General features: G+C 36.3%; 1 protein-coding gene across 1 annotated transcript; it reads right to left on the bottom strand.

Annotated features, from left to right (window-relative positions):
• Window positions 1-6372: 6372 nt before the first annotated feature.
• Window positions 6373-8499, bottom strand: LOC107555517 (protein phosphatase 1 regulatory subunit 3C-B-like). Its single transcript, XM_016238340.1, has 3 exons — window positions 8324-8499; window positions 8069-8135; window positions 6373-7759 (listed from the first exon to the last, which is right to left on the bottom strand). Exons 2-3 carry the CDS (start codon window positions 8080-8082, stop codon window positions 6778-6780), a joined length of 996 nt encoding a protein of 331 aa, XP_016093826.1. The 5' UTR covers window positions 8083-8135; window positions 8324-8499; the 3' UTR covers window positions 6373-6777.
• Window positions 8500-18234: the final 9735 nt, after the last annotated feature.

Here is an 18234-nt window from a genome sequence, read left to right as displayed (position 1 = left end):
TGGCATTAACTCGACTCGCCGTGTTTAGAGGGCAAGAAATGCTGACTATGACCCCAAGAACACCATCCCTACAGTCAGGCACAGAGGTGGAAACATTATGCTTTGGGGCTGTTTTTCTGCTAAGGGTACAGGACGACTTCACCGCATTGAGGGGCAAATGGACAGGGCCATGTACTGTAAAATCTTGGACAAGAACCTCCTTCCCTCAGAACACTGAAGATGGGTCATGGATGGGTCTTCCAGCATGACAATGACCCGAAACATACCGCCAAGGCAACAAAGGAGTGGCTCAAGAAGAAGCACATTAAGTTCATGGAGTGGCCTAGCCAGTCTCCAGACCTCAATCCTATAGAATATCTGTGGAGGGAGCTGAAACTTCGAGTTTTACCTCTGTGCTTGCCATCAAGGGTTTCTGCACCAAGTACTAAGTCATGTTTTGCTTGGGGATCAAATACTTATTTCACTCACTGAAATGCAAATAAATTTCTAACCTTTATATAATGTTTTTTTCTGGATTTTTTTGTTTATATTCTGTCTCTATACGTTAAACTAAACCTACCATACAAATTACAGACCCTTCATTTCTTTGTAAGTGGGCAACAAAATCAGCAGGGGATCAAATAAATATTTTCCCCACTAATAAAATTATAAAAAGTTAATGTCAAAATATAAAAAGTTAAAATAGTAATTGTGTGTGATTTAAGGGGGTCTGAATACTTTCCGTACCCACTGTATATGCTAAAAATCATTATACTTTCAGATACACTTTTAGATGTTTTTGTAATTTTTATTTAAAATCATTTTTAATTTATAAATTAATAATTGTATTAATTATATAATATAAATTATTTCTTAGTTAGAGATAGATTGCAGGGTGTGTTTAAGCAACGCATTGACAATTTTTGACATGCATTGATAACTGCATGTTTGCTTGGTTCAGTCATTGGGGTTTCAATAATTCCTCAACTTCTAGGTCTTTCAACATGACACATTTTATGTTATAGGGTCATATAATACATTACCTCCTACGTTAAAGAACATATAACTTACAGGACATACTAACAAAAACAGCTTGCTTTCACTGTTCCTTTCCACTTCCCCTCTCCCTCTCCTTTCCCGTTCGCGTTCATGACAACAAAGCTCCCAATTCCCCTGTGCTATCAAGGTACTGCACCAAAAACGTGAGAGTGTCTCTTCTTTTCGTAGAAATTCCTAAAGCACAGAGAGCCTCATTCAGAGAATCACGTTTGCCACAGACAAAAGCTCTGGCGCTGGGCCAGAAGCCTTTGGGGAATTCAGCTAAACCTAGGGAACAACAACATCCAGCATGTACAAAATGTACATGTATAAAAACGCAAGCTGGATTGGAGGGGTTGACACCTTTGAATTACGTAAATCACTTCAGATGACAAGGGAGAGGAACAGTATGTATGACAAACACACACAAGGACATTCCAGTCTGATTGCTTCATTCACTGAAATCAGAGTTCAGGGAGGCAGAGAATGGAGAGAGGCTTTCCCTGACATGCCTGTTGTACCTTGGGACTAAAAAAGGAAAATTATTGTTTTAAAAAAAGACATTGAACGTAATGGTTGAATGAGAAATTTGTATGTGAAAATTGTATGCGGTCATGTCTTACAGATAGTATACACATATTTCCCATTCTTACAGTTCATCTGTTTGCTTCATTTCACCATACAGTAGTCCCTGGTGTGGGAAAACATGCCATACTTCATATTTCATCATGAGGCCTGATGATGGCTGATGCCTGTCAAAGATCTCAATTACACATGATGAGAGCAGATGAGATGTCTGTAGGTATAGGAATGCACTCTGTTCTCAATCATGAGGCCAGCTGCTGCTCACACATCATTATGTGAATCATATCATACTCAGAGACTTAGCATAAGAGCAAGAGGTTACAGAGAGAAATAAGAGATAGTGTTAGATATTCCCGCCAAAATCCACAAATCTCTGTATTTCTGTGTTCAGTGAGGAGCAGTCTTACTATTAGTCTGTAAAGTTATTTCATGTCTCTTATGCTTGCCAAGACTGCATTTATTTGATCAAAAATACAGTAAAAACAGTAATATTGTGAAATATTATTACTATTTCAAATAACGGTTTTCTACTTGAATATGTTTTAAAATGTAATTTATTCTTGTGATTTCAAAGCTGAATTTTCAGCATCATTACTCCAGTCTTTAGTGTCACATGATCCTTCAGAAATCATTATAATATGCTGATCTGCTGCTCAAGAAACATTTCTGATTATTATCAATGTTGAAAACAGTTGTGCTGCTTCATATTTTTGTGGAAACTGTGATACAATTTTATTCAGGATTCTTTGATGAATATAATAGAACAAAGGATCGAATGCATCCTTTGCAAAAAAATCAAAATATTGAGAAAATCACCTTTAAAGTTGTCAAAATCAAGTTCTTAGCAATGCATATTACTAATCAAAAATTAACACGATCTAACACGAACATGATCTTTACTTAATATCCTAATGACTTTTGGCATAAAAGAAAAATCTATAATTTTGATCATCTTGATGAAAAACCAAAATGGTTAATCTGGCATTGCTGTGAAAGAGTGTATATGCCCAAAACTGAAAACACCCATATAAATGCTTGGGTTTGGGAGCAGAATGAGCCAGTTGTAGATGCAGGTGGTTTGGGAGGAGAACATTGTTTCTGACATCATTACAAACATAAACTGATTAAGGGGGAGACACGTCGGAAACACATCAGTCAATTCAGATGACAAGGGAGAGGTATGAATGACAAACTCTCTCAGGTACAAGGACATTCCATTGTGGTCACCTCACTGCACGGGGCTGAACCAATCACAAGTATTCGTCATGAAATCACAGCTGGAGTTGTGGGAGGTGGAGAAGATAGAGGCGTTCCCTGCCTTATACTCGCTGGAACTCGATTCACCACATTCAAGCACGAAACCTTTCACTCGAATGCCAGCAGTATCTTTTTACGCAATACAGCTTCAAACCGGGTGGCTTCACCCTCACAATGATTCCCCTGTTCCTGTTTTCAAGCATCCATTTTCAGCTTCTCGGTTTCTACTTAGGTGGTCCATATGGATACCACAGATAGTACCCATATAGGGAAAACAAAGGGATTAAAAAACATTTTTTGGTTACATGAAGCACATATGACATGCATGCTTACAAGTCATGAAAAAATTGTTGTTTTTTTCTTACGAAGTGCAAAAAGTCACAAACTTTTTTCTTCTTCTTTTTTTTAAATATTCAGATCTATTGGATATTTGTCTCCAGTTTCTCCATTAAATATGGGTAAATAAATGGGTAAAAGGTGACTAACATTCGTTTTCTCCCATGCTAAAACACAATCCCAGTACATGGCATGTTGTCCTGTCTAAGAACTGTCTTCCATATAATGAGAGGTGACTGGTTGTAGGTAGAAATGCTAGTTGTGCCACAAGTCATGAAGACCAGCGGGACCTGAGTAAAACCTATAATTTCTTTAAGAATGAGTCACATCATTTAATGAATTACAATTGTAAGTGAAATTACCATGCACTACTCATTTTTTAAAAAGTGCAAAATTATTTATTGTTTCTTTCTAGCTTTAAAATAGATTTGGAATCAGATTAGATGTATTTATTTATTGTTTACATAAAATTTCAATAATATGTTATATGTTTTAATATTAACTTGGCTTTTATTTTTGTATATGATTATTATTATTAATATTTATTTTCATTATAATTCATCATTGTTTTCAAAACCTTAAACTTTCTGTTCCCCCCCCTCTCAGGTTACAATAAGATTTATTTATTTATTTGACTATTTTTAAAAAAATGCTTCTATTTTTCTTTTTTTCTTCTTATTTAATGTAGCAAAAAATTATGTGATTGGAAATGAACCATAAACAATTATTGCGGATCACATCATCAGGTTTATAGGCGACAGGAAATTAAGCTCACAGTTACAATAACTTAGGACATTAAGTGAATGACCTCTACGGAATTGCCACTGAGGACTTTGTGATAACAAATTGCAAAATATGAGGACAGGGGGCTTTTTTTTATAATGGCTTTTATCCGTTCACAGGGCAATTGCTTAATTTCACATTTTTATATTTCCAAAATGTATATGGGTGGGCCCTAACTCCCGCATGCCCAATAAGAAGGCTATACTTTAGAGAATTAAGTTGCCCCCTTTAGCACAAGATCCTCCGAGAGCGGCCCTGTCTGTGCACTGTGCTAACAGACTTGAAGACAGGCCCTCTGTGAAGGGATTTCATTACATATAGTGTTTTCATTACACTGTTCCCTTCAAGAGACTCACGAGTCCCTAGAAATATTCCCATGCACCTTTCTCTCCATTATCTATGCTGTCAGTATAAGAGACTGCTACTTGTGTTCAAGGGGTGAAATGAGATTGTTCCCAGATAGAACAGGTTAGCTTCTTACATCATTAAACGTGTGAACCGGTTTTCATAAGAGACACTCTGAGCTAAAGGGACAGGTTTGTGTGACAGACTCTCACGCCTACAGCATTCCAGTGTGTTCGTCTCACTCCTCTGGGCAGGACAAATCACAAAAAAAACTCAAAACTCACGAAATCAAGGCTGGAGCTGAGGTGGAGAACAGAGAGGGGTGTTCACCTCCTTACGCTCGTGTCAGTCAGTGCATGAAACTTCTGATTCCAGTGCCTGTGGTATTTAGTTTCTCAGTATTACCTCAGCACAGAACATGTAGGAGAGGAAGGAATGTGAATGAGGGAAGACTCATGGCAGAGGTATTCTCAGGACGTCCATTGCTTAACAGGACCATATGCAGGCTCATGTAACCCTTACAGAATTGACTCATGGCAAATATGTGAGGAGACGTGCATGACTGACAGTTTAATATAAGTAATTTTAACTGAAAAACATTGCAAAAATAGGGTGGTACCCTAAAGCTACGAGGGAAATTTTTGTACCTTATTTACCTCTAAATGGTACATATTACTACCTTAAAGATGCATATTAACACTTCAAAAGTGCAAATGAAAACCTTTTGAAAGGGTATCACACCAGTGAAAGTTTTGTATCTTTTTTTCTGAGTGTACAAAAAAATAAAAAATGTAAAAGATGAATTAAAAAAATGAATTATTATTAAAACTATTAGCTATTAATTATTAAAATTAATTTATTTTAATTTTAAATCTGTGGAAAAATTGTAATGCATGCAACTATAAATTTTTTCTAATTTTTAAAGTGAATTATTTTAGAATTTAGAATGAAAATATATTGCTCATCAAAACAATACAGTATGTGTACTTTAACAGTAAAAAAATGTTTTTTTTGTAAATAAAAAGTATGGGTCACTCTGCGAAAGTTTGTAAATGGATATTTCCAGTAGACCTTGCATGACACATCTATAATTAAATTGAGTTTTTATAATTCATTTTTATAATTATTTTTATAATTAAATTGAGTTATGAGTTTTTCCACATTATGGTGCTTTGTGTTATGTTATTTTAATTGTTTAGTTAATGTATGGCATTTTTTTGTTTGGGTGGGTAATGCTGGATACATTTTTGATGAGTTAAAAGTTCAAGGGTCATCCTGCCTTCCATTTCACCACTTGTGTTATTACTGGTTAAAAGACAGTTCCAGGTATAGATTTTATTAACATCATATCAGTTAATATATATGTATATAAAATGCTAAAACAGCCTAGTCACCATATTTTTAACGAGTGACTTTTTATTAATTTATTTTTATTATTATTTTGTAATGACAGCTGCCATTTGTTTACTATGTTAAACATACAGCAACTATTTGTTTCTTGTCTAACCCCCAACAACATTCGTTCAACTTTAAATCTACTATAAACTCTCACCTCATCCCTAAGGCAATGAATGCATTAGAATGTTTGTCCAGAAACTTATGTTAGAATCTTGATGGCTTCTAATATACAGTAAAGTACATTTATAGAAAACTGTAAATTGTAATCATATTTCACATTTACTATTTTTATTTTTAATTTATTATAGATCTTAGATTGTTCAGCTGTCATGTTAGGGAAATAAAGTCATGTGTAAATGTAAATGTTGTGGTGGACTGTGTGTTGATGTTCACATTCTCAAAAGCTTTAGAACTGTAGGCATGAAATGTTCTTTTCCATGCGAACATCTGGAACATTCTTCCACACTAATTGTTTTGCTGGTTGCTAGGTGTGGCTTCACTTTAAGTTACGAGACCAGTTCAGGCATGAAAAAGCCTCAGGCATGTGCTACCGTATACCCAACGCTTGTTATTGCTACAATGTTGCTCAATAGCACTTGGCAGAATGACACAGTTCCTGCAGTGTAAATTTCATAAATCATGCAAAAGTTAATGGAAAACAGGTTCTTTTAATAAAAGAGCTCAAAATAAATACATTATCATATACACATACATACAGAGGATTCATATACACTACTTTTACATGTCAGTTTACCTGTTCAGACAACAAAAAAGGCAGATGATAGGGAAAGCAAGTTTCCCATAAAACATATTTTAACTGTATAAGCAATGTATAATGTGCAAACTACATTCAATTCAAACATATTTAGATGTACAAATCATAGTAAACATTCACATTTCACTGCTTCAGCAGCATGTGCAAACCAGCAAGCACTGCGTCCATTCAAGTATAATGTACAACACAGGGGCACATAAAGTTACCCCATTTTTGCACTTCTTTGAATCCGCAATGAAATCAAGTAGAAATGTGGACCGCAAACGTGTCTCAGTCTCATCTTAACGCAACGGAATAACATTCACCATTCTTCCCCAGGTCCTGTTTATCAGACGGTCCATGTAGGGTGGGCCTTTGCATGCCAGCTGTCTCATCCTATGTATTTCATGACCTTTGACCCCAGGCCTAACAGAAAGACGCTGAGGACTTGGTATAATGAAGGTTGTCCTGCTAGTTGTCACCAGCCGAGGTTCCGGGACCACGTTTTCCACATAAATGTGGTAGTTTTTACCTTTGTTGTTGTCCACGAGATGCAAGTTGCTACTGCCGGGTCGGAACACCACTACGAACTCCAGGCGCTCCTTCGGGTCCAGATTAGACGGTAGCGACACATTAAAAGAAAACAAGTCAGTCTCTGAAGTTGCATTTGGTTCCCTCACATAAGTGCATGCAATGTCTTTATGACTTCGCCATGAGTCAAAAGTTATGCGGATGAAGACAGTCTTGTTGAACTTAATGTTGTAGACCCGTACAGTCCCGCTCAACACCTTTTCACTCAGGCTACAGCTCTCCAACTGCACTAAGGTTTCCTTCAATCTTGCACAGTCTGCAACAGGCTGTGGAAAACCAAGCTTAAGTCGCAGTATCACGCTCTGCATGGGCATTCTAAGCTTTTTGTGCTCCTCAGGCTGTGGGGCGTCTTCCGTTTCCGTCTCTGAAGGGCCAGCAGTGAAGATGCGCACGGATGTGAGAGCGAGACCTTTAGCATCAGCGAACACAACTCGCTTCTTCTTGCATAGCGTGCTGGTGCTAGGAGAGTATGAGGACAGGGAGCTGGCAGAGCTGGATGAAGAAAGTGAAGATGTAGGTGAAGGGGGTGAAAGTCTGGCTAGTTGAAGCTCTGGTGAAGGCACGTTGGGTGAAGAGCACCTGAGAGCAGACATGCCAAGGAGCAGAGACACCGGTGTGCTAATCTGCGCATGCATGGCTAGATCCACCGGCATCACTCGATCAGGTAAAGAGTAACTGCTGAATCCAAATGTTCTGTGAAAACACAGAGGAAAAGCTATATTAGACAATTTGGAAAATATAGAGATATGCAGTTGGGTCTAAAAGACAGATCGCACCGAAAGTATAATCAAAATCTAATTTATAGTTTGAAATAGTTTCAATGATAAAATGCAAAATAAAGCATTTTCACTAGTGGTCTCAAACAATGTGGAGTAGCTAATGTGGCAATGTTTTGTAATCAAACATCCCAAAATACATTTGAACTCAAACTGTAACGTCACTAAAAGCAATAATTTAACTTTCTGTAATATCACATTTTGTGCAGAAAGCTAGTGAACTCACTTTGTGCTGCTCATTTTTGATTAGAGAGATGAACGTCAGCTGAAGATGATTGTTGATGGAGAAATATCTGCAAATGAAAGAAAAAAAGTTTAAGTAAATGCCTTCAGAAAAATTCTTGAGACCTGTGACTGAATATATTTACTGAAAACGATTCACTTTAATAGAAGCGTTAGGTCAGTAAACTGTTTACAAACGACAGATGCTTAGTAGTAATATTGTTAAAACATGCAGAATTATTAAAAGTCCTTCACTCACCTCTGTCAATAAAAAGATGCGCCGAAAATGATTTCCCTTGAACTTTAAATGCAGAAGTGCAGTCAATGCCAAAGAAGTAACGCACGACAGAAGTAGTTATGAGAAGTAAACATCACTGTTTGCCATCGGCGGACCTTCACTCAAGCGCGTGTTGTTGTTGTTGTAGAGCAGCGCTGTTTCTCTGGGGTTTTAAAGCGCTCTTGAAGGGGCTGGGCTTATTACAGACGTCACAGGTGTAAGAGTCTCAAAGCACAGCGTGTTCTGAATGTATGATGCAGCCCGTTGTTAGTCTCAACGAAAGTACTGCAGAGTTCACGATCCCATGAATTCATCCGTTAGATCTGACTGATCGTTTTCTATTGAGTGAGTAACAAGAGGGAATAAGAAACAAAACAGAACAAAACAGTTAGACATGATGACACTCTCACTATAGTTTAAGTCGACTACTTAAAAAGATCAACAGTGAACATGAATCACAGGAGAATTTTCTCAGTTTTTCTGAAAATCTTGAACATTTGGAAAGTAACTGGAACAAAACTGAGGATAACTCCATGATAATAGGCCTATGTATTCCTTGAATGCACAAATTACTTTGGATTTAAAAAATAGTCATACATTTAAGTTCTTGCTTGCTTGCTTGATTTCTTGGAAATTATATACAATAACAATATTGTTAACATATTAATTATTCTATGTTTTCTTCGCACTTTGAATATCATATTTCTAGTAAAAAATATAAGAATGACATGAAAGAATGCTCTTCTGTTGTCTTTTTGGCAATAAGCAATCATACGTTTGAAAAACTTTATAAGAGTGCAAATTTGTTGGGTCATTATGGAAATTAAAAAAGAAATGCAAAAAGGTGTGCACATCCAAAAGACCAAAAAGTGGATACAGGTGTAGGACAAAAAAGTAACAAATAACAAACAGAGAGAGAGAGAGATGCACACTGAAGTTACAGTTCAAAAGTACAATAGAATAAAACAAATAATTAAAATGTAAAAAATTCTAAATCAGCCACACACCGAAACTCAATCTTGAATTTTCACTCAAAAACTCTAATAAAAAAAAAAAAAAGGATTTTGTTCTTTGTTTAGATCATACATTTGAATAAAAATCAACCCCTCTGGCCTAGTTAAAGGAACACCCATCTGTGACTCTTCCCTTGCACAATTGGTGGCTGACTAAATACTTTTTTTCCCCACTGTATACATAATATGTGAATAAATTATTTAGCTACATTTAAAACAATGACTGCTCTTGACTTTTCAGATACAAGCTAGACATGTAGATTTACACATAGTGCATGATTGCATAACATTACATAATTTGGATTAGCACAAACTAAACAATTACTTTACAATAGATAAATCCCATTAAATAATTCAATTCTGATGTATAAGCTACTTTTGAGGTCACTGTAAAATTCAGATAAGCAGTTACTTGTGTTTTATAATATCAGTGTTGCACATTTAGAAAAACAGCAAGCCACTTGAGGTCCCAGGTAATGTGTTATCATTTTCTAAGGAACGCTAAATTTCCTTAATACTGTAGATTTCAAGCTAAATAAGACCTATTACATATCTGACTTTTAAATGAGAAAAATAATTTCAGTTTATACAACACATAGGCCTAGATGAGGTCATATACTGGCAGGACGATTTGTGTCATGAAGTTACCTGCACAAGTAATTTCCTAAAGCAGACATACTATACTGAACAAAATTATAAACGCAACACTTTTGTTTTTGCCCCCATTTGTCATGAGCTGAACTCAAAGATCTAAGACTTTTTCTATGTACACAAAAGGCCTATTTCTCTCAAATATTGTTCACAAATCTGTCTAAATCTGTGTTAGTGAGCACTTCTCCTTTGCCGAGAGATAATCTATCCACCTCACAGGTGTGGCATATCAAGATGCTGATTAGACAGCATGATTATTGCACAGGGGTGCCTTAGGCTGGCCACACTAAAAGGCCACTCTAAAATGTGCAGTTTTACTGCATTGGGGGGTCCGAAAACCAGTCAGTACCTGGTGTGACCACCATTTGCCTTCGCAACACATCTCCTTCGCATAGAGTTGATCAGGTTGTTGATTGTGGCCTGTGGAATGTTGGTCCACTCCTCTTCAATGGCTGTGCGAAGTTGCTGGATATTGGCAGGAACTCGAACACGCTGTCGTATACGCCGATCCAGAGCATCCCAAACATGCTCAATGGGTGACACGTCCGGTGAGTATGCTGGCCTTGCAAGAACTGGGATGTTTTCAGCTTCCAGGAATTGTGTACAGATCCTTGCAACATGGGGCCGTGCATTAGGTGGCTGGTCTCAGATGATCTTGGAGGTGAAGATGCTGGATGTGGAGGTCCTGGGCTGGTGTGGTCTGCGGTTGTGAGGCCGGTTGGATGTACTGCCAAATTCTCTGAAACGCCTTTGGAGATGGCTTATGGTAGAGAAATGAACATTCAATTCACGGGCAACAGCTCTGGTGGACATTCCTGCAGTCAGCAAGGCAATTTGCATGCTCCCTCAAAACTTGCGATAACTGTGGCATTGTGCTGTGTGATAAAACTGCACATTTTAGAGTGGCCTTTTATTGTGGCCAGCCTAAGGCACACCTGTGCAATAATCATGCTGTCTAATCAGCATCTTGATATGCCAGACCTGTGAGGTGGATGGATTATCTCGGCAAAGGAGAAGTGCTCACTAACACAGATTTAGACAGATTTGTGAACAATATTTGAGAGAAATAGGCCTTTTGTGTACATAGAAAAAGTCTTAAATCTTTGAATTCAGCTCATGAAAAATTGTGCAAAACAAAAGCGTTGCGTTTATAATTTTGTTCAGTGTAAATCTCCAAAAGCTCTAGAAAAAACTTCACCCTAATAGACTATGAATGTAGTCTGATGATCTAAACATGAATTACTTTGACATTTTTTCACTGTTTATCTGCAGTTGGTGGAAACTGGTAGTTAAGTTTTGATTATATAATAATTGCTAAAAAGATTCATGCTCAAATGCAAAGAAAACAGTTAATACTTACATAATATAAACACTGTAATAAATATAGGCAGCAAATCTTATGTTTGGATTTTTCAAAAGCTCATGCAGTCTTTTTAAATTTACATTTCATTTTACATTACAATTTTCATTTCATACATGAATTACCAGATAAAATCAAACAACTGGGCCCAACTTGACTAAAATGTTATTGCAGCCAGCATGTGAATTGTTATTGCAGATGAGATTGATAAAAGCTCCACAGAAACATGATTAATGTAGGTGTCACTTCATATTGTAAATATTATTACGGCATCTGCGAACTGAGTGAAATCATCTTGTGACATTTTATCAGTGAAATCGAAAAAGATATCTGACACATTTCTTCAGTTGAATTGGGTGTGCTTGATATTGCATGTAGAGAGACTGTATAAAACGTGCAGTGTTAAGGGTCCCAGACAACATCATAGTGTTGGCCTAGATCCGGCCCACATCTGGCCTGCATTTATTCCACACAGGCCAGATGTGGACCGGATCTGGGCCAACACTATGTTGCTGTCTGGGGTAGTACAGAACCATGGTTGGAAATCACTTGCTGTAGAACCTTCTTCTGATATACAACTGTTTTCACTGAAGGGTTCTTGAATCAACACATTCTCCTTGCCACTGTCACTGGGGGTTGTATCACAAATAAACTTATAAAACTGTTTTGGAAAAAAATATATTGTGAAAAGTGCTATGAAATTGAATTAAATTTTTTTCTTTCAGGTTTTTACACTTATTCCAACATTTTGAGCTTGTTTATAAACCTACTTTTCAAACTCCTACTAGACCATTTGTCCAATTAACGCCAAATTTTGTATGTGTCATCTACAGTACCTGTTGACAAAAAGTTATCAAAAGAATTTGGATTCATCAAATGGTTTGGAAGATATAGTTTAATAAGTGCATGGAGCCATTGCTACAAAATGAATTGGCTTATATTTTCTAACGGTTTGACTCTTTTGATAACTTTTTGCCATTAGTGTCTTTAGATGATACATGCAAAATTCTGTGAGAATCAGTCAAGTGGTGTAAGAGGAGATTGAAAAAGAAGTTTTTGCCAACTCAAAATGGCCGACAGACTACAACACGTTGTACAAATATTATCCACTAGAGGGAACCACAGGAAAATAATCTTTTTCTCTATCCGTTTCCATCAGTCTAAATAACACATAAATCATTTTTACAGAGGTAACCCCCCCCCCCTTACACTTTACATGTAAATTTACCAATTGATGTTGGTGGTTCACATAGACAATACTCACAGAAGGTATCACATAACTAACATAGTGTAAGCAGATTTTTTCAGGGTTTCATCAATTTCTCAGGGATCAACTTACACATGAAAGCTCATAAATTGAAATAAGTGTAAATGGTTCAGAATAATGACTTGTAGTAAACAAGATGAAAAAAAAGAATTATAGTTTAATATGGATGAATAAACTAAAAATAAATATATGATCTCCACAACACTTAAATATCATTAAATGTTACCTTCTTTTTAATATATCCAAATTATATTAAAAGCATTTGTCAAGCTGCATGACATGACTATTTATTGATGTCCAGTTAAAATGAAAAGTTGCCTCTTTTTATTGCAGTAGCCTACATATTGCTGCCTTCGGATGTACTCATGCCAACCTGTAAACATGCCAACCTTCATGAATTTCTGATGCCCTGGGTGCTAACAGCAATTTATAAAATGTCATCCATTTATATCAATGGAAATGAGAGATGAAGGCCATAATACTAATGTTGTCCACGGGAAGGAGGCACAAGACAACAAATTATTTTAGATTGCATAGTTTAAAATCTGTGTAAATGGTTCAATAGACTAACTATGCATAACATTCATTATAGTTTCATAAAGTTTAATAAAGGCTAATACAATCTAAGGCTAATCAGTTTCCAGAGAAATCTGTGATCTCCAAAATACCTTCATATTTATATATCCTATATTCAGAAAACATTTGTCAAGTTGTCAGATGACTGCATATATTGTGGCCCAGTTAAAATGAAGAGACAATATTATTTGTCTATTGTAATTTAGTACATAAAATAATACTTCAATAGAAAGACACCTAAATCCTCGTATTACGTTTGAAAAGAGACATGGCCATTGTAATATATCTGTATTAAGGCGTTCGTACTTGATGATCGCCGCTTGCATCTGTATTTATTATTAAAATTGAATTTTTTTTTTTTGAAGAACAGATTTTTGTGGAAACAATTTTTTCAGAATTCTCGATGAATAGAAAGTTTAAAAGAAAAGCATTTATAAAAGTCTGTACTGTCACTTCTGATCAATTGTATCCTTGCCAAATTTTATTCAAAACCTTTTGAACAGTGGTGAATGTCTATCATTACTGTAATAGAGGACAGAAACAAGATGCACTGCCACATATAAAAATACAATTCTACAAATAAAAATGCTTAGATTCATGCTTCATGCTTACTATTTTTGTCCCCAAACAGTTTAATAATTGTTTTCCTTGCATTAGGCTGTAAAGCCCTTTTGTGGCTGTAACTGTTTTTTTTAGTAGTAAAGGTTCCAAAGGGGTTTCTTATGTGAAAATGGTCCTGTAAAAATAAGGAACATCTAAGATCCAGAACTGACAACTGTTGAAGAAACATTTTGCACAACTAAAATGCACAACTGCATACCATTTATTTGAAATGAAAATATCTGAAAGCAGTTTTTCACATGCTTACAATGAAAATATCCGGCATAACTTGTCTTGAGTCAAGCCTTCACAACAAAACAAAAACAGCAACTTTAGTAGGGGTGTGTACATTCTTGTTCCATAGCATCACAATAAGGTGAAATAGTAGTTTAGGTGGATCATGTGCAACCAAAAGCTCCAAGGTCTCATCCAACAAATTTCAGTCACTCCTAATGATTTCTGTCCAGATGATCCTATTAGCCTTCACATGTTACACACGGAAGGATGATATTTTGTAACCCTTTTGGAATGCAGATCACTTTCAATTCCCAATTGACATTATGTTGCCATACGATCTGGATGTTACTTGGTTTGATATTTTGTGTGGTTTAAATGAATAGTACACCCAAAAATGAAAATTTGCTAAAAATGTACTTACCCTCAGGCCGAGATGTAAGCCATTTCATCACTTGCCCACCAGTGGATCCTCTGCAGTGAATGGGTGCCGTCAGAATGAGAGTCCAAACAGCTGATAAAAGCATCACAATAATTCACACCACTCCAGTCCATCAATTAATATATTATGAAGCGAAAAGCTTCATATTTGTAAGAAATAAATGCTTCAAGATGTTTTTAACTTCAAACCATTGCTACTAGCTAAAATAAGAGTCCTTTATTCATAATATTGCTTTTATCCAGTGAAAAAGTAATTTGTCTGAATCAGGAGAGGAAAATGCATAGATCAAGCAGCGTTTGCAAGTGAAAACAGTCCAAAATAGTTATAAGTAAATATGTCTGTGGATTTTGATGTGAGAGGACAACAGGGAATTTACTTCTTCTTCTTTTTTTTTACTGGAAGAAGCATCATTATGGATTATGGATCCTTTTTTTTTTTCCAATCACAGAACTTTTCACCTCACAAAACGTTTACTGATGAACTAGAGTGGTGTAGATTACTTGTGGATTATTGTGATGTTTTTATCAGCTGTTTGAACTCTCATTCTGATGGCACCCATTCACTGCAGAGGATCCATTGGTGAACAAGTGATGTTATATTAAATTTCACAAAAAAGATTTCTCTCAGGTCAGCATTTATATGTGCCTCAAGCTTCCTGCAGCTCTTTCTAACAATAATATAGCACACGAACACACACACACACACACACACACACACACACACACACACACACACACACACACCAAATCGAAGTGGTAATTGGCTGTGTGGACTTCACTGAATCTATCATCTTAGTCTGTAAAACCACTGCATGCACACTTCTTGAACGAAATCAATAAGGATTGCCTCAGCAAACTCAGGTGATCAACTCTCCTCAACAGGTAGACTGTTATCTGGGAATTCTCATTTATTGGAAAGGCAGCACTGGCAAAGCAAATGTCACCATCTCTGCTCTCCAATTCCGCTACTAATCTCTGCATTGATCTGTGCAGATGCTGGACCTTTGTGCACACTTTGATCGGTTTCAGTCTCCTAGTTAGACTGGAGAAAGAACATGGGAAGGTTAATGCTTTCCCTTGTGTTCATGTTGTGCCACAGAAATAACAGACATATTAGTGTCACATTAGTATTGTGCCATAATGTCCTGCACAGCAAAACTTTCCTCTTCTGAAACTACTTTTTATAAACTTTTTCTGAGGTATGTCAGTATTTCCTGTAACAAGACTTGTTATGCAGCTTAATTTATATAACTGAATAACTAGTTCTTGGTTTATCACTCCTGAATCTGGAATGTGGATGATTATGTAGAACAGGTTGTCTAGGAAGGTGTTGCAGGTCAGATTATGTAATGTTTTTTCCTTTCTTTTTTAGCAACACAATATCAGTTACCAGGATCTGAGTGCAATGGAAAAAATGAGAAGTACCACAGTTTCTAGATTTTCAGCAGTTGTCATCCAAGTGTGGTGAATATAAAGTGTCTCAAATATCTGTAAAGTTTAGGCCAAACAACAAAATGTGTTGTGTGCCCTCAAAATATCCAAAAAGATTGATTGCTGCAAAATTAATTTTCGGAAATAAATACAAGCCACTTTGTCAATGTGGGCCATGCCCAAAATCATTAATTTGGCAAACTAATCAATGAATCAGAAGTCTTAGAACAGCTTTGTTGGTTATACATGCCACATTTGCACCAAACCGGATCTATGGCTACACGAGAAAGAACATTTATTCATTTTGTGGCACAAATGGACAACCATGTGCTTCTACAGGGGAAGAACAGTTTTTTCAAGGGAAAAACTATTTTTATATTAGCTCATACAGCACGTTTCATGCAAACTGTATCAATAACAATTGAAAAACAATAGATTTGTGAGAACTCAAGGAATTAGGGGGGATAAATGATTCTAGCTCCCAAAATATAAACTAGGGAGACAATCCATTCTCTTTTTCCCCTCTTTATCCAAAACCAATACCCAGCTATTTTGTGCAAATTAAAAATCTCAGCCAGGACATGGCAAATAAAGGACGTATGGTTACTCTATATCCTCTTCCTGGAGATCTATCTGCCTGCAAATTTCAGCTCTAAATTTGATCAAATACAATTGAATCAGCTAATTAAGATCTTCAGGAGGACTTGATAATTACAGACAGATGTGTTGGATCAGGGTTGCAGGTAGGTAGATCTCTATGAACAGGATTGTGCACCCCTGCTCTTTAGAAACAAGACAATAAATGTTTGCATCATAGCGACAACTAGTGTCAAATGGATGTCAGTTCACGTGCAGTCAGTTCACTCAGTGGGTCAGATTTGGGATAATTTCATTAAGTTGAATGTCTTTGTGTTTTTATGGTTTCTGGTGCCCAGATACTTTGAGAAAGAAATCTAAACAAAGGGGCATCAACACCTTCATTGCATGCACCAACAAAATGTCTTCACAACCAACAAATGTTACAGTGTGTAACCACATGGTGGCAGCAAAGCACCAGATAATGTTTAAGTGTGCAGGCTCCCTTTCAATCTGCAGTGCAGTACATGAAGCACAATATCAACTGCGTTTAAACTACATGATCTTAATCAACACTTAAATATGCTTGCTTCTGCTTCTTTTCTGGCTTATAAAACTGGGCATACAAAACAATGCCTCACAAGAGGAAAACTGTGTTACACAATCCATTTTTTAGAGAATAGATCTGATGGATGAGTTGATTGATTGCAGCACACTGCGAAAAGTGGATCAAATCTTTGTGGTTCAGCACAGATGTGTTTCACAGAAACATCATGAGCCGAATTTAGATGTTCACAGCTGTGATATTATAAGTGCTGTGCGATAGAACCTGAAGAATGTGACATTATTGCTAACTGTCTTGGAAGCTACAGTTAGCCATTTTCTTATTTAACACAAAGGCAGTTAGCTTATGTTGTATTTAAGCCTGATTAGTATCTCAACTGAAAAGTTTATGCTTGGAATCAGATTTCATAATATATTGGATTAAAATAAGATGCCTGGCATTTTCCCAAGTGAGTCACATATGAACTTGAAACACTGAAAGTGTCTTAAACGATGCTGGTTAAAGCAGTTTTTTTTTTACCTAATTAATTTGGCATTAAAGATTTCTGGAGCCATCCACGGTACATTTGAACCTGATGAAATGCTAAAACAAAATCCCTTGCCTCCCTTGGTCACAGCTGTGCTGCATTTAAACTGATTGTTTCCTGAAGATGAGACGTGTACTTTTATTCCCAGCAATTTTTTCCTACTTATGCCACATTTGATACACCCAACTCCAATATATATGTATATATATTCTGCCATTTTTATTCTGAAATGATAAATTCACAACAGCAACAAAATTAATCTTTGTGGTTTGTGTTTATTGCTAGTGCATTTAAAATGTCGTTCTCTTCCTGAAAACAGATATATATAATGTTCATACACAGTTTGATTAGCAAGATTGTGTTCAGTTTTAACTCTTTTTATCCATTTTGTATTTTTGGGAAGAATAAGAAGCAATTCATCCAGTAGTGTCTTTCATTCCAACATGAGAAAACATTTCTAGAATCTGCATCCGAAATAGCATTTAGATGTATTTGAACAGTTTAATGTAGCTCAGAGGGGACGTGCATTTAACCTGCAGTTACAGATGGATAAATAATGTTTTGTTTTTGACATAAAACGTTGAATACTGATATTTGAAATGATTTAAAACATGAAAAAAAAAAGTCGAAATGTGAAATTAAAACCACCAGTA

This window comes from Sinocyclocheilus grahami, unplaced genomic scaffold, assembly GCF_001515645.1.
Source record: "Sinocyclocheilus grahami isolate Dianchi unplaced genomic scaffold, SAMN03320097.WGS_v1.1 scaffold536.1, whole genome shotgun sequence".
NCBI classification, from domain to species: domain Eukaryota; kingdom Metazoa; phylum Chordata; class Actinopteri; order Cypriniformes; family Cyprinidae; genus Sinocyclocheilus; species Sinocyclocheilus grahami.
This window is presented reverse-complemented; position numbering and strand designations above follow the sequence as displayed.